This window comes from Meleagris gallopavo, chromosome 27 (assembly GCF_905368555.1).
Source record: "Meleagris gallopavo chromosome 27, MGAL_WU_HG_1.1, whole genome shotgun sequence".
Taxonomy (NCBI): Eukaryota; Metazoa; Chordata; class Aves; order Galliformes; family Phasianidae; genus Meleagris; species Meleagris gallopavo.
Genome location: NC_139430.1, coordinates 2,859,390 through 2,883,180, shown reverse-complemented (window position 1 = coordinate 2,883,180; position 23,791 = coordinate 2,859,390). Strand labels below are relative to the sequence as shown.

General features: G+C 59.5%; 1 protein-coding gene across 1 annotated transcript; it reads right to left on the bottom strand.

Moving 5' to 3' along the window:
* Window positions 1-719: 719 nt before the first annotated feature.
* SV2A (synaptic vesicle glycoprotein 2A) lies at window positions 720-21,444 on the bottom strand. Its single transcript, XM_085209604.1, has 13 exons — window positions 21,253-21,444; window positions 17,751-18,469; window positions 14,336-14,516; window positions 14,109-14,260; window positions 10,353-10,486; window positions 9,794-9,883; window positions 8,419-8,529; window positions 8,249-8,337; window positions 7,027-7,191; window positions 5,563-5,696; window positions 5,258-5,461; window positions 4,078-4,237; window positions 720-974 (listed from the first exon to the last, which is right to left on the bottom strand). Exons 2-13 carry the CDS (start codon window positions 18,328-18,330, stop codon window positions 791-793), a joined length of 2,184 nt encoding a protein of 727 aa, XP_085065730.1. The 5' UTR covers window positions 18,331-18,469; window positions 21,253-21,444; the 3' UTR covers window positions 720-790.
* Window positions 21,445-23,791: the final 2,347 nt, after the last annotated feature.

The window sequence follows — 23,791 nt, the reverse complement described above, 5'->3', positions numbered from 1 at the left end:
CCCCAGCAGCTTCTCACCTTCAAGGCTGTTACACCCACGGTGTTGTGCCCCCCCCCCCCACCACCCCAACCCCAACATACTGTGCACCGGGGGGGTGGGGGGGGGGGTTGGGGGTCGTGCACCCCATCTTCGCCTGCACCCCAGTGCACTGAGCACCCCACCGACCCAAGATGTGGGTGCACCCCCCCAAGCCCCCCCCTCTGCTCCGTGCCCCCCCACCCACTGATCCAATGCACCCCCAAAACGTTGTGCACCTCAACGCTCCGCGCACCCTATGGTGCACCCCCCCCTCCATTCTCTTCCTGGGGGGGGTCTGTGCCCACCCCCCCCCCCCCCAAGCACCACCCCAGCCCCACAGATGGGGAAACTGAGGCACAGAGCCCCACAAACTGCATGGTGAGGATTGGGCCTTCCTCCTCCTCCTCCTCTTCCTCCTCCTCCCCCCCCATCCCAGCCCACAGGGACGTGGGGACCCCCTGCTCCCCCCCAGCGAGCAGCGATGCACAGAGGAGATGAAATGAGGGGGGAGGGAGGAGGATGGGGGAGGGGGAGGGGGGGCGTCTCGGATTTGGGGTACAGAAAAAGCGACCGGAGAGGGGGGATGTGCAAATGAATGAAAATAAAAAAGAAAAAGAAAATCCCAGATGCTCCAAGAAGACGTTTCACAGTGTCTAACGAGGACATAAAAGGGGGGGGGGAGAGGGGGGGGGGCTAGGGGGTGGCAGGAAGGGAGTTGAGATGGGGGTTCGTGGGGTGAGACCCCCCTCCCCCCCCATTTCCTCCCCCCCCTTCACTGCAGGACCTGCCCACGAGTTTCGGGCAGTTTGAGGGCCAGGGAACTGCCCAGGGCGAGGGCAGCGGAGGCGAGCAGGATGGGCACAGCTTTGGTGATGCCCACGAAGGAGGTGAAGATGCTGATGCCCAGCACGGCTGCCAGCTTGCAGAGAGCATTGAGGAACCCAAACGCCGTCGTCCTGGAGGGGGGAGAGTGGGAGGTTGGGGGGGGGGGTGGCACTGTGGCACAGCCCTGAGGGCGCGTCGTACAGCAAACTGTTGCTGGCACCCCGAAAGCTGCGTGTGGCATCCCAAAATGTGGCATCTGGGACCCCGAAATACGGCACTGGGCACCTCAAAGCCTGGCACCCCAAAACTTTGGCGCCTGGAACGCCAAAATCTGCACCTGGCTCCCCAAAAACTGACATCTGCCACCCCAGAACTTTGTAACTGCAACCCCAAACCATTGCAATGAGAACCCCAAAACCGTGCAACTTGGTCCCCAAAATTTGGCATCTGGCACCCCCAAAACCTGGCACCCCAAAACCTGGCACCCCAAAACCTGGCACTTGGAACGCCAAAATCTGCACCTGGCTCCCCAAAAACTGACATCTGCCACCCCAAAACTTTGTAACTGCAACCCCAAACCATTGCAAGTAGAGCCCCAAAACCGTGCAACTTGGTCCCCAAAATTTGGCATCTGGCACCCCCAAAACCTGGCACCCCAAAACCTGGCACCCCCAAAACCTGGCGCTTGGAACGCCAAAATCTGCACCTGGCTCCCCAAAAACTGACATCTGCCACCCCAAAATCTGGAAACTGGAGTCCCAAAACTTTGTAACTGGAACCCCAAGCCACTGCAACTGGGTCCCCAAAACCTGACACTGCCAAATCTGCACCTGGCACCCCGTAACCTGGCAACTGGAGCCCCAAAATCTGGCATTTAGAACCCCAAAACGTTGCACTCGGCACCCCAAAAGCTGGCAAGTGAAACCCCAAAGCCTGACATCCAGCAACCCAAAATGTGGCATCTGAAAGCCCAAAATATTGCAAGTAGAGCCTCAGAACAGAACCTTACAGTCAAAAATCTGGCACCTGGCACCCCAAAATCTGCACCTGGCACCCCAAAACATTACAACTGGAAACCCCAAACCTGGCAGTCCAAAAGCTGGCGCCTGGAAACCCCAAACCTGGCAGCTGGTACCCAAAAAAAAAGCACCTGACACTCCAAAGTCTGCACATGCACCCCAAAACGTGGCATTTGGCACCCCAAAACCTGACATCTAACACCCCAAAATCTGCACCTGGCACCCCAAAATTTGCAACTGGAACCTCAAGACGTTGCAACTGGAACCCCAAAACTTGGCACCCCAAAATCTGCACCTGGCACCCTAAAACTTGCAAATGGAACCCCCACACCGGCACCATACACCCCCCAAATCTGCACACGGTGCCCCAAAATGCAGCACCTGAAACCCCAAATCTGCACCTGGCACCCCAAAACCTTGCAACCGCGTCCTGCACCCAGCACCCCGTGGTTCCTATGGGGCAAACAAAGCATCACACCCTGCACCCAAAACCTTGCATCTAAAACCCAAAGTCTTGCACCCAGCCCCCAAACCCTTGCACTTAAAACCCCAAATCCTCTCACCCAGACCTAAAACTTCGCACCCTACACCGAATTCTGGCACCCAGCCCCCAGATCCTTGCACTTAAACCCAAAACCTGGCACCCTACACCCACTCCTTGCACCCAGACCCAAACCCTTGTATCTAAAACCCCAAACCTTGCAACTAAAACCCCAAATCCAGCACCCCAGCCCTCAAAACCTTGCACCTAAAACCCAAATCCTTGCACCTAAAACCCCAAACCTTGCAACCTGCACCCACTCCTTGCACACAGCACCCAAAACCTTGCATCTAAAACCCCAAATCTTGCACCTGAACCTCAAAATCTTCCACCCTTCATCCAACCCTTTGCATCCTTGCACCCAGCTCCTTGCATCCAAAACCCAAAGCCTTGCATCTCAAACCCCAAATCCTGCACCCTGCCCAAAACCCAAACCCTTGCACTCAAGTCCCCAGATCCTTGCACCCAGGACCTGAAATCTCGCATCTCAAACCCCAAACCTGGCACCCTACACCCACTCCTTGCACCCTGCCCCCAAAACGCTGCATCTAATCCCCAAAATCTTGCACCCATCACCCAATCCTTGCACCTAAAACCCCAAACCTTGCAACCTGCACCCACTCCTTGCATACAGCACCCAAAACCTTGCATCTAAAACCCCAAATCTTGCACCTCTATCTCAGATTCTTTCACCCTTCATCCAATACTTGCATCTAAAACCCAAAACCTTGCAACTAAAGCCCAAAATCTTGCACTGAACCCCCAAAACCTTGCACCTAAAACCCCAAGCCTTGCACCTAAAACCCCAAACCTTGCAACCTGCACTCACTCCTTGCACGCAGCACCCAAAACCATGCATCTAAAACCCCAAATCTTGCACCTGAACCTCAAAATCTTCCACCCTTCATCCAACCCTTGCATCGAAAACCCAAAACCTTGCAACTAAAGCCCAAAATTTTGCACCGAACCCCAAAACCTTGCACTCAGGTCCCCAGATCCTTGCATCCACACCCCAAACTTTGCACCCAAGCCCCGAACCTCGCATCCACACCTCAAAACCTTGCACCCAAGCCCCAAACCTTGCATCCACACCCCAAAACCTTGCACCCAAGCCCCAAACCTCGCATCCACACCCCAAACTTTGCACCCAAGCCCCGAACCTCGCATCCACACCTCAAAACCTTGCACCCAAGCCCCAAACCTTGCATCCACACCCCAAAACCTTGCACCCAAGCCCCAAACCTCGCATCCACACCCCAAACTTTGCACCTGAAGCCCCAAATGTTGCATCCACACCCCAAACTTTGCACCCGAAGCCCCAAACCTCGCATCCACACCCCAAACTTTGCACCCAAGCCCCAAACGTTGCATCCACACCCCAAACTTTGCACCCGAAGCCCCAAACCTCGCATCCACACCCCATACTTTGCACCTGAAGCCCCAAACCTCGCAGCAAGAACCCCAAACTTTGCACCCAAGCCCCAAACCTTGCATCCACACCCCAAACTTTGCACCCGAAGCCCCAAACATTGCATCCACACCCCAAACTTTGCACCCGAAGCCCCAAACGTTGCATCCACACCCCAAACTTTGCACCCAAGCCCCAAACCTCACAGCAAGAACCCCAAACTTTGCAGCCAAGCCCCACAGCCCTGCACCCCGCACCCCGCACACCTCTTGTCGGATGGATAGAGCTCCACAGTGAGCACATCCAGGGCGTTCCAGGAGGCGATGCTGACGCCACCGAAGAGGCAGAGCAGTGCAATCATGGCAGATTCGCTGTTCCCAAAGGAGAGGAAGAAGCAGCTCACACAGGACATCACGCTGGAGCCGGCTGCCGGGGGACAGAGCGTCAGGGGGGGACTGAGGCAGCAGGGGGGGGCACTGGGACAGGAGAGGGGGGAAATGGGGCAGAAAGGGGGAGAATGAAGAAGCAGGGAGGGAAATTAAGGGAAATATGGGGAAACTGAGGCAGGAAAAGGGAAAATGGGGGAGGGGAGGGGAAGGGAAGGGAAGGGAAGGGAAGGGAAGGAAGGAAGGGAAGGGAAGGGAAGGGAAGGAAGGGAAGGGAAGGGAAGGGAAGGGAAGGGAAGGGAAGGGAAGGGAAGGAAGGGAAGGGAAGGGAAGGGAAGGGAAGGGAAGGGAAGGGAAGGGAAGGGAAGGGAGGGGAGGGGAGGGGAGGGGAGGGGAGGGAGGGGAGGGGAGGGGAGGGGAGGGGAGGGGAGGGGAGGGGAGGGGAGGGGAGGGGAGGGGAGGGGAGGGGAGGGGAGGGGAGGGGAGGGAGGGAGGGGAGAGACACTGGGATGGGAGAGGGAGGAAACTGAGGCAGGAGAGGGGAAAATGGAGAGGAGATGGGGAAACTGAGGCACCAGAGGGGGGCACTGGGAGACAAGAGGGGAGGAAACGGGGCAGAAAGGGGGAAAACGAAGCAGCAGAGAGGGAAATTAAGGCAAATAAGGGGAAATTGAGACAGGAGAGGGAAAACAGGGGAGGAAAGGAGGAAACTGAGGCACCAGAGGGGGGCACTGGGACAGGAGAGGGGGGAAAATGGGGCAGCAGAGAGAGAAACTGAGACTCATATGGGGAAACTGAGGCAGGAGAAGGGAAAATGGGGGGAGGAGAGGGGGAAACTGAGGCACCAGAGGTGCCACCGGGACAGGAGAGGGGAGAAAATGTGTCACCAGAGAGGGAAACTGAGACACATATGGGGAAACTGAGGCAGGAGAGGGAAAACAGGGGAGGAAAGGGGAAACGGAGGCGGCAGGGGGCACACTGAGTCAGGAGAGGGGGAAATGGGAGAGGAAAGGGGGGAAAGGAAGCAGGAGAGGGGGGACCTCGAGGCAGCAGCACCCACCCAGCATGCGGAGGCGGCCGATCTTGTCCATGAGCAGCGCTGAGACGATGTTCCCAGGCAGCACGGCCAGGGTGCCCAGGAAGCTGACAAAGTAGATCATGTAGGCGTTGTTGTCGTCGCTGAAGTCCAGCTGGCAGCCCTCCTTGTTGTGCAGGAAGGTGCTGTTCAGCATGCGGCTGTTGATGAACTTGTACTCAAAGAGGTCTGGGGGGGGAGGCAGACAGAGGGGGGGGGGCTTTGGAGGCTGCCCTCCCCTGCTCCCGTTTCCCCCTCTCCCACCTCACTTCCCCTCCCCCAACCCAAACCTGTGTTGTAGAAGATGGTGGAGATGAAGGTGCAGTTCTTGAAGAAGGTGTTACTGGAGGTGATGTCCTCGAAGTAGCAGTCCTCAAACAGCGAGTCCTCAAACGTCACCGACTTCATCTTCAGCCCAATGAATCTGGGGGGAGGGGGGGGGACAGCCAGCGCCATCAGCCCCGTGTGGGAACCACCAGCCCCAGCCCAAAGCCATCAGCCCTGTCCCAGTGCCACTCACCCCATACTGGTACCATCAGCCCCATCCTGACACCCCCACTATCGTCCCATTCCTTTTGTTTCCATCCCAGCTCTGTCCCAATGCCCCCAGCCCCATCCCATTGCTCCCGTTTCCATCCCAGTGCTCCCAGCCCCATCCCAGTGCCACCTAGCCTGTACTGGTACCATCAACACCCCCAACGCAGTGCACCCAGCCTCATCTCATTGCTCCTGTTTCCATCCCAGTGCCTCCAGCCCCGTCCTAATGCCCCCAGCCCCATCCCAATGCCTCCAGCCCTGTCCCAATGTCCCCAATCCCATCCAATGTTTCCAGCCCCATCCCAACACCCCCATGTCTTAATGCCTCTAGCCTCATTCCAATGTCCCCAGCACCATCCCAGAGTCCCCATCCCCATCCCAGTTCCTCCAGCCCTGTCTCAATGCCCCCACAGCCCCATCCCAACACCCCCAGCCTTATCTCAATGTCCCCAATCCCATCCCAACGCCCCCAGCCCTGTCTTAATGCCTCTAGCCTCATTTCAATGCCCCCAGCACCATCCCAGAGTCCCCATCCCCATCCCAATGCCTCCAGCCCGGTCTCAATGTCCCAATCCCATCCCAATGCCCAAAGCCCCATCCCATTGCTCCTGTTTCCATCCCAGTGCCTCCAGCCCCATCCCAATGCCCCCAGCCCCATTCTAATGCCCCCAGCACCATCCCAGAGTCCTCATCCCCATCCCAATGCCCCCAGCCCCATTCTAATGCCCCCAGCACCATCCCAGAGTCCTCATCCCCATCCCAATGCCCCCAGCCCTGTCCCAACGTCCCAAATCCCATCCCAATGCTTCCAGCCCCATCCCAAAGCCCCAGCCCTGTCCTAATGCCTCTAGCCTCATTCCAATGTCCCCAGCACCATCCCAGCATCCCCAGTCCCATCCCAATGCCCCCAGCCCTGTCCCAATGTCCCCAATCCCATCCCAACGCCCCCAGCCCTGTCCCAGTGTCCCCAGTCCCATCCCAATGCCCCCAGCCTTGTTCCAATGTCCCCAATCCCATCCCAATACCTCCAGCCCTGTCCCAGTGTCCCCAATCCCATCCCAATGCCCCCAGCCCTGTCCCAATGTCCCCAATCCCATCCCAACGCCCCCAGCCCTGTCCCAATGCCCCCAGCCCCATCTCATTACTCCTGTTTCCATCCCAGTGCCCCCAGCCCCATCCCAGCACCCCAAGCCCCATCCCACTGCCCCACCACCCACTTGTCATTGAAGTACTCCCCGCCCTGGTGGATCTGGTTCTCCAGGGTGAAGTTGAAGGTGAAGTGCCGGACCTTCTCGCGGGTGAAGAGTTTGGTGCGTGAGGCGTACTCGATGTTCTGCAGGTGCTTGATCATGTCTGGGAACCACACCGTCAGCCCGTAGTAACTGTGGGGTGAGAGGAGCTGAGCCTGGCACCCTGCACCCATCTCCGTCCCACTGTCACCAGCTCCATTCTGATGCTGCCTACCCCCATCCCAGTGCCATCAGCGCCCTCCCAGTACAACCAGTCCCATCATACCGCCGCCGTCAGCCCCAGCCCAGAGCTACCCACCCTATCCTGGGTGACCAGTCCCATCCCAATCCCGTTGGCACCATGCCAGCATCCCCCACTCCCATACCAGTATCGCTAGATCCCAATGCCAGTAGTCTCATCCCAGTGTCCCCATCCCCATCCCAATACCATCAGCCCCATCCCAGTGCCCCCAGTCCCCGCACCGGTACCACCAGTTCCATCTCAGTGCCATCAGTCTCATCCCAGTACCCCCATCTCCATCCCAGTGCTATCAGCCCCCATCCCAGTACCACCAGCCCAATCCCAGTGCCATCAAGCTCATCCCAGTGTCCCCAGCTCCATCTCAATGCCATCACCATCATCCAATCGCCATTAGCCCCACCCCAGCACCACCAGCCCCATCCCAATGCTGTCAACCTCATCCCAAGATCACCAGTCCCATACCAGTATCATCAGCCTGGTCTCACTGCCCCAGCCCCATTCTCAGCCCCATCCCAAAGCCCCCAGCCCATCCCATTGCCCCCAAACCCATTCCTAGCTGCATCCCATTGCTCCTATTCCCACTCCAATTCTCCCAGCCCAGTCCCATTACCCCCAGCCCCATTCCCATTCCAGTTCCATCACTCCTGTTCCCATCTCAATGCCCCCAGCCCCATCCCACTGCTCCCAGCCTCATTTCCAGCCCCATCCCAATGCCCCCAGTCCTGTCCCATTGTCTCCAGCCCCATCCCATCACTCCTGTTCCCATCCCTTTACCTCCAGCCCCATTCCCATTCCAGTTCCATTGCTCCTGTTCCCATCCCAGTGCTCCCAGCCCCATCCCATCTCTCCCGTACCCAACACATTGCCCCCAGCCCCATTCCCAGCCCCACCCCATCACTCCTGTGCCCAGCCCAATGCCCCCATCCCAGGGACCCACCCAGACCCCACCTGAAGCTCATGGTGAACCACACAGCCATCATCATCAGCGTGATGCGGCGGTACTCGGGCGCGAAGCACTGCTGGAAGTTGCTCCAAACCTGCAGGGTTGGAGGATGAGAGGTGAGACAACAGGACATAGCAGAGACCCCATGGCTGTGGGGCTGAACCTCACCCCATACCTGCTGCGAGAGGCTGAGGCAGCGCACCAACCAGCGGCGGTGCCACGCGCCCGTGTCCGCCTGGATCTCAATCAGCTCATCCTCCCTCTTGATGGTCTTGATGTGGGTGACCTGCAGGCGCCCGTGCCTCAGTTTCCCCACTCGCTGTCACCCCCCCACCCACCTCCACCCCCATCACCCTCCCCATCAGGCGATGCTGCTCCCCGAGGTGGAAATTGGCAGGGGAAGCAGCGGGCGTGGGGGGATACGTGTGGGGGTATGGGGGTGGGTGGCAGCAGTGTGGGACTTATGGCACCGGGGTGGGGCTGGTGGGGCTGGTCTGGGGGTCTGGGGGTGATGGCACTGGTGTGGGGGTATTCAGGGGGGCTGATGGCACTGGTGTGGGGGTATTCAGGGGGGCTGATGGCACTGGTGTGGGGGTATTCAGGGGGGGCTGATGGCACTGGTGTGGGGGTATTCAGGGGGGGCTGATGGCACTGGTGTGGGGGTATTCGGGGGGACTGATGGCACTGGTGTGGGGGTATTCAGGTGGGATCGATGGCACTGGTGTGGGGGTATTCGGGGGGACTGATGGCACTGGTGTGGGGGTATTCAGGGGGGGCTGATGGCACTGGTGTGGGGGTATTCGGGGGGATCAATGGCACTGGTGTGGGGGTATTTGGGGGGGCTGATGGCACTGGTGTGGGGGTATTCGGGGCGGGCTGATGGCACTGGTGTGGGGGTATTCAGGGGGGGCTGATGGCACTGGTGTGGGGGTATTCAGGGGGGGCTGATGGCACTGGTGTGGGGGTATTCAGGTGGGATCGATGGCACTGGTGTGGGGGTATTCAGATAGGGCTGATGGCACTGGTGTGGGGGTATTCAGGTGGGATCGATGGCACTGGTGTGGGGGTATTCAGGGGGGGCTGATGGCACTGGTGTGGGGGTATTCAGGGGGGCTGATGGCACTGGTCTGGGGGTATTCAGGGGGGGCTGATGGCACTGGTGTGGGGGTATTCAGGGGGGCTGATGGCACTGGTCTGGGGGTATTCGGGGGGATCGATGGCACTGGTGTGGGGGTATTCAGATAGGGCTGATGGCACTGGTGTGGGGGTATTCAGGGGGGCTGATGGCACTGGTGTGGGGGTATTCAGGTGGGATCGATGGCACTGGTGTGGGGGTATTCAGGTGGGATCGATGGCACTGGTATAAGGGCACTCAGATGGGGCTGGTGGCACTGGGGTAGAGATGATGGCATTGGGACAGGGCTGGTGGCACTGAGATGGGACAGATGAGAGCAGGATGGGGCTGATGGCTCTGGGACGATGGTATCCAGATGGGACTGGTGGCTCTGGACAAGGGTTGGTGGATGCACTGGTGGGGGGCTGGACCTTACCGAGAAGACCCTCTCAGGGTGGCCCTTGGCCCGCATGTTGGTGTCGTGGACCTGTTTCAGCACCATCCAGGCCTCGTCGTGCTTGCCGTTCTGCAGGGCAGAGCCAGGGCTCACCATGGGACCAACGCTGCTCTGCCCCCGGCATCCATTTGGGGGGCACCGCCCCACCCCCAGCACCTTCACGGGGTCCCTGCCTCACGCCCAGCACCTACCTGGCATCCCTGCCCCTCCGCGTGTCCATGTGAGTGTCCCTATCCCATCGCCAGCACCTTTATGGGGGTCCCTGCTCCATCCTAGCAGCCCCCTGGGGGTCCCTATGCCACTGCAAGCACCCACCCGCACCCAACCCCAGTATCCATCTGGGGGTCCTTACCCCAAATCCAACATCCATTTGGGGGTCCCTCTCCCACCCTCAGCAGCCACCCGAGGGTCTCAGCTCCATTTCCAGCATCCATTTGGGGGTCTCACCCCCACCCCAGCATCCATTTGGGAGTCCCACCTTCACCCATAGCCCCCCAGTCCCAGGCAGGATGCGGCCGTGCCCCCCAGCCCCGCTGACCTCCAGGTAGAAGCGGGGGCTCTCGGGCATGGTGGTCAGCGCTCCGATGGCGAAGACGGAGGGGAAGGCGCACACCAGGACAAAGACCCTCCAGCTGTGGAACTGGTACGCAGAGCCCATCTGGAAGCTCCAGCCTGTGAGGAAGGGGCATGGCAAGGGAGCTGAGACCCTGCAGAGCTCAACACATGGATGGTGGAAGCTGAGAGCCCACCGAGCTCAATGCATGCATGGTGGTGGGGCTGAGAACACACAGAGCTCGGTGCACACATGGTTATGATGGGGCTGAGAACACACAGAGCTCGGTGCACACATGGTTATTATGGGGCTGAGAACACACAGAGCTCGGTGCACACATGGTTATTATGGGGCTGAGAACACACAGAGCTCGGTGCACACATGGTTATTATGGGGCTGAGACCACACAGAGCTCGGTGCACACATGGTTATGATGGGGCTGAGAACACACAGAGCTCGGTGCACACATGGTTATGATGGGGCTGAGACCCCACAGAGCTCGGTGCACACATGGTTATTATGGGGCTGAGACCACACAGAGCTCGGTGCACACATGGTTATGATGGGGCTGAGACCACACAGAGCTCGGTGCACACATGGTTATTATGGGGCTGAGAACACACAGAGCTCGGTGCACACATGGTTATTATGGGGCTGAGAACCCACAGAGCTCGGTGCACACATGGTTATTATGGGGCTGAGAACGCAGAGAGCTCGGTGCACACATGGTTATTATGGGGCTGAGACCCCACAGAGCTCGGTGCACACATGGTTATTATGGGGCTGAGACCCCACAGAGCTCGGTGCACACATGGTTATTATGGGGCTGAGAACACACAGAGCTCGGTGCACACATGGTTATTATGGGGCTGAGAACACACAGAGCTCGGTGCACACATGGTTATTATGGGGCTGAGACTCCACAGAGCTCGGTGCACGCATGGTTATTATGGGGCTGAGAACACACAGAGCTCGGTGCACACATGGTTATTATGGGGCTGAGACCCCACAGAGCTCGGTGCACACATGGTTATTATGGGGCTGAGAACACACAGAGCTCGGTGCACACATGGTTATTATGGGGCTGAGACCCCACAGAGCTCGGTGCACGCATGGTTATTATGGGGCTGAGACTCCACAGAGCTCGGTGCACGCATGGTTATTATGGGGCTGAGACCACACAGAGCTCGGTGCACACATGGTTATGATGGGGCTGAGACCCCACAGAGCTCGGTGCACACATGGTTATTATGGGGCTGAGACCCCACAGAGCTCGGTGCACACATGGTTATTATGGGGCTGAGACTCCACAGAGCTCGGTGCACACATGGTTATTATGGGGCTGAGAACACACAGAGCTCGGTGCACACATGTTTATTATGGGGCTGAGACCCCACAGAGCTCGGTGCACGCATGGTTATTATGGGGCTGAGACTCCACAGAGCTCGGTGCACACATGGTTATTATGGGGCTGAGACCCCACAGAGCTCGGTGCACACATGGTTATTATGGGGCTGAGACCCCACAGAGCTCGGTGCACGCATGGTTATTATGGGGCTGAGACTCCACAGAGCTCGGTGCACACATGGTTATTATGGGGCTGAGACCCCACAGAGCTCGGTGCACACATGGTTATTATGGGGCTGAGAACACACAGAGCTCGGTGCACACATGGTTATTATGGGGCTGAGAACACACAGAGCTCGGTGCACACATGGTTATTATGGGGCTGAGAACACACAGAGCTCGGTGCACACATGGTTATTATGGGGCTGAGACCCCACAGAGCTCGGTGCACACATGGTTATTATGGGGCTGAGACCCCACAGAGCTCGGTGCACACATGGTTATTATGGGGCTGAGACCCCACAGAGCTCGGTGCACGCATGGTTTAGGGGCTGAGACCCCACAGAGCTCGGTGCACACATGGTTATTATGGGGCTGAGACCCCACAGAGCTCGGTGCACACATGGTTATTATGGGGCTGAGAACACACAGAGCTCGGTGCACACATGTTTATTATGGGGCTGAGACCCCACAGAGCTCGGTGCACACATGGTTATTATGGGGCTGAGACCCCACAGAGCTCGGTGCACACATGGTTATTATGGGGCTGAGAACACACAGAGCTCGGTGCACACATGGTTATTATGGGGCTGAGAACACACAGAGCTCGGTGCACACATGGTTATGATGGGGCTGAGAACACACAGAGCTCAGTGCACACATGGTTATTATGGGGCTGAGAACACACAGAGCTCGGTGCACGCATGGTTATTATGGGGCTGAGACCACACAGAGCTCAGTGCACACATGGTTATTATGGGGCTGAGACCCCACAGAGCTCGGTGCACACATGGTTATTATGGGGCTGAGACCCCACAGAGCTCGGTGCACGCATGGTTATTATGGGGCTGAGACTCCACAGAGCTCGGTGCACGCATGGTTATTATGGGGCTGAGAACACACAGAGCTCGGTGCACACATGGTTATGATGGGGCTGAGACCCCACAGAGCTCGGTGCACACATGGTTATTATGGGGCTGAGACCCCACAGAGCTCGGTGCACACATGGTTATTATGGGGCTGAGACTCCACAGAGCTCGGTGCACACATGGTTATTATGGGGCTGAGAACACACAGAGCTCGGTGCACACATGGTTATTATGGGGCTGAGACCCCACAGAGCTCGGTGCACGCATGGTTATTATGGGGCTGAGACTCCACAGAGCTCGGTGCACACATGGTTATTATGGGGCTGAGACCCCACAGAGCTCGGTGCACACATGGTTATTATGGGGCTGAGACCCCACAGAGCTCGGTGCACGCATGGTTATTATGGGGCTGAGACTCCACAGAGCTCGGTGCACACATGGTTATTATGGGGCTGAGACCCCACAGAGCTCGGTGCACACATGGTTATTATGGGGCTGAGAACACACAGAGCTCGGTGCACACATGGTTATTATGGGGCTGAGAACACACAGAGCTCGGTGCACACATGGTTATTATGGGGCTGAGACCCCACAGAGCTCGGTGCACGCATGGTTACGGGGCTGAGACCCCACAGAGCTCGGTGCACACATGGTTATTATGGGGCTGAGACCCCACAGAGCTCGGTGCACACATGGTTATTATGGGGCTGAGAACACACAGAGCTCGGTGCACACATGTTTATTATGGGGCTGAGACCCCACAGAGCTCGGTGCACACATGGTTATTATGGGGCTGAGACCCCACAGAGCTCGGTGCACACATGGTTATTATGGGGCTGAGAACACACAGAGCTCGGTGCACACATGGTTATTATGGGGCTGAGAACACACAGAGCTCGGTGCACACATGGTTATGATGGGGCTGAGAACACACAGAGCTCGGTGCACACATGGTTATTATGGGGCTGAGAACACACAGAGCTCGGTGCACACATGGTTATGATGGGGCTGAGAACACACAGAGCTCAGTGCACACATGGTTATTATGGGGCTGAGAACACACAGAGCTCGGTGCACACATGGTTATTATGGGGCTGAGAACACACAGAGCTCAGTGCACACATGGTTATTATGGGGCTGAGACCCCACAGAGTTCGGTGCACACATGGTTATTATGGGGCTGAGACCCCACAGAGCTCGGTGCACACATGGTTATTATGGGGCTGAGAACACACAGAGCTCGGTGCACACATGGTTATTATGGGGCTGAGACCCCACAGAGCTCGGTGCACGTGTGTCCCCTTACCGTAGTGTGGGATGATGGCCCAGGCCATGGCGGAGGCGTAGATGCCGCCGATCATCCAGAACATGCAGAGCCAGCTCAGGTGCTCACCGCGTTTCTCCTGCGCCAGGAACTCGGAGAAGTAGGAGAAGACGATGGGGATGGAACCGCCGATGCTGGGGGCGCAAAGAGAGGGGCATCAGGGAGAGAAAGAGGGGGACATCAGCACACCGTCCCGCGGGTGCCCTTACCCCACGCCCGAGAGCAGCCTGCAGAAGAGGAAGGTGCCGTAGCCCTGGACGAAGGAGGAGAAGAAGGCGAAGACGCTGTTGACGGAGAGGGAGATGAGGAGGCACTGCCTTCGGCCCAGGCGGTCGGCCAGCCCGCCCCACAGGAACGCGCCCACCATCATGCCCAGGTACACGATGAGCCCTGGGGGGGGACAGCGGCGTCAGCCCTGGGTACCAGGGACCCACATCGGTGATGCTATGGGGGATGAGGGGCTGAGGGGTCCCCCAGTACCATACTGGTGATGCTATGGGGGATGAGGGGCTGAGGGGTCCCCCAGTACCATACTGGTGATGCTATGGGGGATGGGGGGCTGAGGGGTCCCCCAGTACCACAGTGGTGATGCTATGGGGGATGGGGGGCTGAGGGGTCCCCCAGTACCACAGTGGTGATGCTATGGGGGATGGGGGGCTGAGGGGTCCCCCAGTACCACAGTGGTGATGCTATGGGGAATGGGAGGCTGAGGGGTCCCCCAGTATCACATAGGTGATGCTATGGTAGATGGGGAGCTGTGGGGTCTCCCCATATCGCATCAGTGATGCTATGGGGGATGGGGGGCCCCCAGTAACACGTAGGTGATGCTATGGGGGATGGGGAGCTGAGGGGTCCCCCAGTATCACATAGGAGATGCTTTGTGTGATATGGGGTGGAGGGATCCCCCAGTACAACACATGTGATGCAATGGCAGATGGGGAGCTGAGGGGTCTCCCCATATCACGTCAGTGATGCTATGGGGGATGGGGGCTGAGGGGTCCCCCAATACCACACTGGTGATGCTATGGGGGATGGGAGGCTGAGGGGTCCCCCAGTACCATACTGGTGATGCTATGGGGAATGGGGGGCTGAGGGGTCCCCCAGTACCATACTGGTGATGCTATGGGGAATGGGGGGCTGAGGGGTCCCCCAGTATCACATCAGTGATGCTATGGTAGATGGGGAGCTGTGGGGTCTCCCCATATCGCATCAGTGATGCTATGGGGGATGGGGGGGTGGGGGGCCCCCAGTATCACACAGGTGATGCTATGGGGGATGGGGAGTTGAGGGGTCCCCCAGTATCACGTACGTGATTCTTTGTGTGATATGGGGTGGAGGGATCCCCCAGTACAACACATGTGATGCTATGGCAGATAGGGAGCTGTGGGGTCTCCCCATATCACATCAGTGATGCTATGGGGAATGTGGGGCTGAGGGGTCCCCCAGTATCACATCAGTGATGCTATGGTAGATGGGGAGCTGTGGGGTCTCCCCATATCGCATCAGTGATGCTATGGGGGATGGGGGGCCCCCAGTAACACGTAGGTGATGCTATGGGGGATGGGGAGCTGAGGGGTCCCCCAGTATCACGTAGGTGATGCTTTGTGTGATTTGGGGTGGAGAGATCCCCCAGTACAACACATGTGATGCAATGGCAGATGGGGAGCTGAGGGGTCTCCCCATATCACGTCAGTGATGCTATGGGGGATGGGGGCTGAGGGGTCCCCCAATACCACACTGGTGATGCTATGGGGGATGGGAGGCTGAGGGGTCCCCCAGTACCATACTGGTGATGCTATGGGGGATGGGGGGCTGAGGGGTCCCCCAGTATCACGTACGTGATTCTTTGTGTGATATGGGGTGGAGGGATCCCCCAGTACAACACATGTGATGCTATGGCAGATAGGGAGCTGTGGGGTCTCCCCATATCACGTCAGTGATGCTATGGTAGATGGGGAGCTGTGGGGTCTCCCCATATCGCATCAGTGATGCTATGGGGGATGGGGGGGTGAGGGGCCCCCAGTATCACATAGGTGATGCTATGGGGGTTGGGGAGCTGAGGGGTCCCCCAGTACCGCATAGGTGATGCTATGGGGGATGGGGAGTTGAGGGGTCCCCCAGTATCACGTACGTGATTCTTTGTGTGATATGGGGTGGAGGGATCCCGCAGTACAACACATATGATGCTACGACAGATGGGGAGCTGTGGGATCTCCCCATATCACATCAGTGATGCTATGGGGGATGGGGGGGTGGGGGGTCCTCCAGTACCACGTAGGTGATGCTATGGGGGTTGGGGAGCTGAGGGGTCTCCCCATATCACATCAGTGATGCCATGTAAGATGGAGGGGAATGAGGAGTCCCCCAGTACCACATTGGTGATGTTATGGGAGACGGGGGGCCCTGAGCCCCCCTACTGTCCACATCCATCCCCACCCCTTTCCTGATTTGCCAGGTTTTGGGGTACGGCGGATTCAAATTTGGGATGGGGGTGGGGCACCCCACAGAAGGGGGGAGCGCACTGCAGTGCAGCCAATGCAGTCCCTGCAGCCCCCCCCGAGCCGCTCACAGCATCCCCTTATCAGCAGCGGGCAGCAGCTGGGCTGCAGCACAGAGATAAGCTGGGGGCTGCAGGGCCGGGGGGGGCACGAGGCACTGCGGGGCTGTGCTGCGGTGCTCGGCCCATCAGCTGCTGCACTGAGACCCCCACAACCCATTGGGAGGGGTCCTGGGAGGGGGGGGATTCCTGTCACTGCCCTCAGCCACTCCTGGTCCCCTTCTGGTGCTCCCTTCCATCTGTGCCCCCCAGATCCTTACATTCCCCCATAGCTTCTCATGTTCCCCCATCTCGTGATGTTCTCCCCCCCATCCCATGCCCCTCTACACCCCCACCCACTCCCACAGCACCCACCCGTGTGCCCCACAGCCCTGTGCCCCTTTGTACTCCCCTGTCTGCGCGTACACTCCCGTGTCCCCCATACGCCACGTCCCACAGTGTCCCCTATCTGCTCATGTCCCCCCCAACCTCATCTCCCCGTTTCCTCATGTGCCCCCACACCTGCGTCCCTCCACACCCTACCAGCTCCTGTTCCCCATATCCCATCCGTCCCTCCATATCTTACCTTCTCCTGTCCCCATTCCCCATACTTTCCCCTCACCTGCGTCCCTCAATATTGCCCTACCTGCTCCTGTCCCCACAGATGTACCCCTCCGTACCCCACCCCCCACATCCTCACACCTGTGCTCCTAACATCACGTCTTCTCCTGCCCCCCGTATCCCATGTGTCCTTTTGGGGTCTCTCCATATCCCTTCTGTTCACATTCCCCGTAGCGATGTCCCTGCACTCCCCACTTGTCCACGTCCCCCGTATCTCACAAATCCCTCCATATGTCCCCACGCTCTGTCTGCTGCTGTCCCCCATATCCCCCATGTCCCCCCGTACTCCATCCTCCCACGTCCCCACGCCTGTGTCCCTCCACACTGTAACTTCCCCCGCCCCCCACCTCCCACGTGTCCCTCCATACCCACCAACTTCTGACTCCCACAGCCCACAGATCCCCTGCAAACCTCAGCCCACCTCCCCACACCCGCATCCCTCCCCCCCAACCCCTCTCCCTACTCACCCAGCATGCCCTTGTTGGAGTCGGAGAGGCACATGTCCTTCTCGGCGCTGGGCAGCACGAAGCCCACCACGAACACCTCCACGCCGTCGGCCATCAGCGCCAGTCCCAGCACGAAGTAGAGGCTCCATTGGAAGCGCCCGTGGCCGCACTCCTGCAGGATGAGCTCGTACTGCTGCGCCAGCTCCTCCTTGTCCTTGCGCCGCTGCCCCTCGCTGTCATCGAAGGCCCCGGGGGTCACCTCGCCCCCCAGCCTCTCGCCGCCCTTCAGCGAGTCCTGCCTCGGGATGCCTTGGTACTCGCCCTCGTAGATCTCATCCTCTTCGTCGTGCCCTTCGGTGGCATCGCTGGAAGCCCCCTCCTCCTCGGCCGCCCCCTCACCGCCCCGGTAGTAGCCGTCCTGCGGCGCGTAGTCCTCGTCGTCGTCCTCCTCCTCGAAGCGGCTGTAGGAGCGCTTGGTGTACTCGTCCTGCACGCGGTCCATGCCCTTGCTCACCTTCTTGGCCGCGTGTTTCTTCACCTCCTTGGCGATGTCTTTGGCGCCGCGGATGAACGCCGTCCGGTCTCGGAAGCTCTCGTCCATGGTGACGTTGGGATGGGATGGCGGCGTGGGGCTTTTTTAGGGGGGGGGTCTTTGAATCGGGACTGAGCCCTCACGCCCGGGGGCCGCGGTTGGATGCGGAGGGCCGGGCAGCAGCGCTACCCATCCGCGTGGCCCACACCTGGGGACCCAGACACAACAGTGCCCGTGTTAAGGTGGGGATGTCCTATGTCCCACCTCACCCCGGGGTCTGCACATCCAGTGTGAGGCTCGGCGTGCAGCATTTGGATGGAAACTGGAGGATTTGGGGGCACCTCTGCCCCACAGCAAGGCTGCGGGGATGTGAGCATAGCGAGAGCCCAGTGCAGGGTCAGGCACCCACAGGTGTGGGGAACGTGAGCAGATAGGATCTGGAGGGACACGTGGGATATGGGAGAAGATATTCTATGGAGGCACGTAGGAATCGGGACTTGAAAAGGTGGGGGATGGAGGGACACAGCAGCTCCAGAGCCCTCCCCACATCTCCTTCATTCAGAGAAGCAAAGCCCGCATGGTGGGGCACCTCCATCCCAGCAGGATGTCGAGGGAGCCACATCTCAGCCCTATCTGTGACTCCAGAGGCTCATGGGGATGGAGGATCCCCAGCACGGCCCCACAGCCCCCCACCGACAAGCCGAGGTCCCCAGGCCGCGGGGACGCCCCTGTCCCCACCGCAGCCCCCTGCCAGGCCGCCCAGCCCATTGAGAAAAAAATGGGGCTCAGTGGGGCTGGGAAGACGAGGCTGGGCCACGAACCAATGAGCTGCAGGGGGCGTGGCCACCCCACCTGCATCAATGGGGCTGGAGGGGCACGGCCCCGCCATTCAGCCAATGAGCTTCGGGGGGGTGTGGCCACACAGGAGCCCGCCCTCTGCTCCCACCACCTCCGGGCGGGGGTGGGGGGGGTCTCAGCGCTGGAACGGGACCCCCGGGGAGATGCTGACCCCAGCAGGGCACGCGGCATCCCTCAGGCTGGCAGGGCGGCGATGACAACGAGGGCCTGGGGACAGCCGGCCCTGTGGGTCAGAGCCACGAGGGACAGAGGATAAGGAAGCTGGAAGACACAGTGGGGTCACCACCAAGAACTGGGACAGCAGGAGACCCCCAGAAAGCACCAGGGCTCTGGGAACCGAGCGGCACTGTCACCGTGCTCCAGAGGGACAGTGAGGGAAGCGGGCTCCAGGGGTCCCCAAACCACCCAGGGCAGCACCAACGCTCTGGTGGCCATCCACAGGCAGGGCGTGAAGTGAGGTTTGGGTTGGGGGGTGCTCAGGGTGCTATGCAGGCTCGCCCGGCACCAACCCAGCTGCCCAGAGGTGGCTGCGGGTGCAGAGCAGGCGTGGGGACCTCGCGTGCCCACCCCAGGGAGGCTTCTAGAAGGAGACTGGCTGCAGGTGCTTTCCATCAGAGCCGTTGGCCAAAGCTGAGAGCCCGAGGCAGAGCCGGGCACGCTCTGACCACCACCGCATCTGAGTTTCGGGAGGAAAGGGGGGGTCCGGATACACCCAAGGGCCCCCATCCTGGGGTGTCCAATCCCCCAGCCCCACCTGGCCGTGGGCATCACCCCACATTGCCCCTTACCGAGCACGGCACAATGCGTGCCAGGGACAGACCCACAGCCCCCAGCGGGGATGGGCGCTGCTGACCCAGCATGAACCCCCTCCCCTTCCCTTTCCTTCCCTTCCCTCCCCCCCCCAAAATGGGCTATTTTTACTTCTGGCAGCACGAACCCGCCAGGCAGCAGTGGCTGCGACTCAGGAGTTGTGCCGCAGGGAGGACGCAGCCGTCACAGCGTGTCTCCCTCCCCCCTGACCCCCCCTGTAAGAGCGAGGCTGGGGCGCAGCGTAGAGCTATATTTGGCCTTTCCAAAATATCCGGGGCTGGCGGCAGCTCTCCCCCGGGGCGGGCACCCAACCCACGCCGGCTCTGCGCAGACACCCTGGGACAGTGCGGTGCTGGCGCTGCGGCACAACACCAACACTCCCCCCCTCCTATTTCCAGCCCCCTCCCCCCCTTCAACTTCCATCCCTGGGCATTAAATCCTCATCACCCGCTGCCCTCCTCGGGTGGAATCCCAGCAGCCCTGGAAGGAGCCGGTCTGCGGCCTTCACCACCACCAAGGTCATCTGGTGCAGGGCTGCTTCCACGGGGCTGTGACGCATTTTGGCAATAGGGATCTGGCAAAGGGAGTGGGGAGAATGGGGGGGAGGGGGACTACAAGCACCTGCAGGTCGTGGCCGAGGGCCACACAGCATCGGGTCGCCACACAGCAACAGCAGATCCTTTAAGGATGAGGGTTCTGCTTTCCCAAGGAAGGCAGAAACGGCACAGATCACAGCCTCGCAAGATGGGGTGTGGAGGTGGGGGTTTCCCAAAAATGCTCTCCTGGCTGCATAAAGGCTCAACCACCCCATCCCTGATGGTGGCCCCGGCCACCACCACCAGCCCCGCACAAGGTTATGGGATCCAGACCCCTTTCCTCTCTCTGAGCACCTGATCAGCGCGGCCCCATGCCCCAACCCCCCCAGAGGGTTCCCATATTAGGGTCCCCCTGCAACCCCTCGGCAGAACCACGAACATGGCGACACGGGGAAGGGTTGGCACTCCCCAGTGCCCAAGGTCACCCCCACCCCCCACCCAGGGGAGCTGTGGCACTCCCCCTCCCCAAAACCCGTTGGGATGGTTACCCATCCCCATAACGCAACCCCTGCGGTGCGCGGCGCTGAGCGGTACCGAGGGGCTCCCGACCACGCAGAGAAAAGCAGAGCGAAGTGGAGGCAAGGATTTTCAGGACAAAATGGCCACAGCGATGGGAAGGAGAAGGAGAACTCCCCATCAGCCAGCGACCCCGAGGATGCTAATTAAAAGCAGATGGGAGGGGGAGGGAGGGGGGAGATGCTTTATAGAGGCATCCTCCTCTCCTTACCTGTGTCAGCGCGTGGTCTGCTCCAGCACCGGCTGTGAGAAGGAAGGATGCTCCGAGGAGGAAGGATGCTCGTGGGGATCCAGCAGGAGCAGCCCGCGGGTACCAGCCCGGCGTCAGCGCTGCAGCCTCCGCCACACGCACCGAGCGCTGGGAGAGTCCATTGCGACAGCCTGAGAAGGGAGGCGATGGGGAGGGCTGTGCTACAGCGGGGCGGGGGGGGGGGGGGGGTAACGGTGAGAGGCGGGGGGGGGGGGGGGCTCTCAGGTCCTTTGGTTATAGCAGAGCCGAAGGGATGCAACGCTCCGCCGGGTGCCTGGAGCTCCCCCGGGCTCGGGGCTCCGGTGCTGGGATGGTTCTGTGGGCTGTGAGCAGTGGGTCCCGGCCCCGCGATGGGGTTCGGTGCGGAGCAAAAGGGTTTCACGGCGTTCAGAACCGCTTTGGCAGCTTCTCCCCCTGCTCTCGCCACGGCCGCGGGCAGATGGAAGCACAGCCAGGCAGATCTGAGTCACATCCTCCTCAGGGGTGAATTTCGATTGCTTCAGATCAGATTTTCTCCGCCTGGACTGGTAAGGCTCGGCCCTCCATCAGGATATGGCACAGAGCCCTCCGATGGCTTTTTGGGGCGGTGGGGGAACACAGAGCAACGCTTTCCCGCATGCCATGAGCTGAGCCAGCCTCAGCTCCAGAGCTCAGCCCCAGAGCCACCAGCAGAGCCCTACAGGACCCCGACCTCCTTCCAGCAGAGGATGAGGAACGACGTGGGCGTACACGAGGCTGAAGTCTGCCACGGACACAGCAGGGTTGGAGAGTCCCCAGAGTGGCACTGGAGCAGCACAGACTCTCAGACCACAGAGCAAGGGTTGGAGGCACGGACCTGGGGCTGACACGCAGTGGGACCAGCAAAGGGAAGGATGGAGCTGGGAAAGAACTGAGCTCCCATTGGAAATAACCCCCAAACGGTGCTTTGTGGATCTGTAACCCAACTGAAAGAGCTCGAGCACGGCCAAGGCGAGCTGCAGAGCTCCATCTTCCACTCATCGCAGCCAGGCTCCCTCAAATCCCCAACGTGGAAACAGTGGGGAGGGGGCTCTGGTCCCATCCATCCCTTCCCAGCCAGCCCGGACCACAGGCGCTCCCTATCCTGGAGGAAGAAGGCATCTATTTTTTTTTTTTTCCCCCCAGGAACAGCACTAAAATAGAAGTCCCTGCACACACGCACGCATCACATCAGCTTAACCAGAGAGGCAGGCTGAGGTGGCTGCGAAATTAAACCCGAGGCTGAGCTGCAAATGGCACCAAATGGGAGGATGCAACATCCTGCACCGGAGCTTCTATCGAGCCAGCAGTGCTGCGCTTTGGAGAGGAGCACCTCCTCAGCTGGCAAGGTGACCCAGCTGCAGCACCGAGGCGTGGATCGAGGCCCAACCCACGGGTGGCACTTTGCCTCTCCCTGGCACGATGGTTTCCACTCCAGGAAAGCTTTTCTTTTCATTGCTGGAGCTGCTGTGGGTTTCGCTTGCGGCTGCTTGGCTTTGTCCACTCAGAGCCTTGGCATCCAATTCTTGTCTGCCATCAGCTCTCCAGCTCGGTGCTGGGACCTTCCCTGCATCTCACGCATCCACGATGACCCCGAGAGCAGTGCAGCTGCCAGCTGGTTGAAAATATGACATTTTCTCCCAGAAATACCAGTTTTCTCCCCTCTCCCACCACAAATTAAAACCCACTGCACTGCTGTTTGCTTCGGAGGTGCTCTCTCTGCAGCGTTAAGCAGCCCTGCCCTGCACCCAGCACCCGCAACAGGGGATTCCAGCTCTCCACCCACCTTCTCTGTGCCTAAAGGAGCATCACCGCTCATCTGGACGTACACCAACAGAGCAGAGAGCAGAGGAAGACAAACTTCAGCCACGTGGATGGGAAGATGAGTGCAAACGCTGGGAATGATGTAAATTCCTGCGCTCCTCAGGAATCTCTTAAGAAAAAACACCCCCGGCCCAGCTGCTGCTTCCTCAGAGCACCCAGCAGAGCCCCTCACAGCTTCTGCCCTCTTAACCAGCCCCAATTTACTGCTGATTTACACCTGAGCCATTTTCTCCTCCTGCTTCAGCTCAGCTCCTTAAAGCAGCCGCTCTCACTTTCCTCTTAGCACAGTGGAGGAAGCAGAGCCAAACAGCGCCATGACTTCACTTGGTAACATTGGGATCGACAGAGGCTGTCGGTGCTGTGCTCTTCCTGCAGTTTTACCACCAGCTCCAGGCTGGATGCCACCCAGGCAACTTTCTCAGAAAGAAGTGATGCCATCAGGAGCAGCGCTGGAAATCATCGCAGCACAAAGAATCCCAGATCTCCTCCACCAGTCCTGAACTGGGAAAGCTGGATTTGTGCACACCTGTGCTAGGAGGAGAGCGAGAACACACAACAGGGCAGCATGGCTGTTACTTCTATTACAGCCCCTGATAAAACATAATTATAGCACCCCTGAGACGAGCGCGGAGCCCTTCCAGTTTGCCTCACAGATCCTCCAGTGGTTATTCACGTGCCA

Excerpts from the sequence above, each read along its gene's own strand:
- SV2A (XM_085209604.1), bottom strand. The coding sequence starts at position 18,330 with ATGGACGAGAGCTTCCGAGACCGGACGGCGTTCATCCGCGGCGCCAAA. Across the intron at positions 10,487-14,108 it reads GGCCATCATCCCACACTACG|GCTGGAGCTTCCAGATGGGC; the intron begins GTAAGGGGACAC and ends CCTTCCTCACAG. Across the intron at positions 975-4,077 it reads CTCTATCCATCCGACAAGAG|GACGACGGCGTTTGGGTTCC; the intron begins GTGTGCGGGGTG and ends TCCCCCCTCCAG.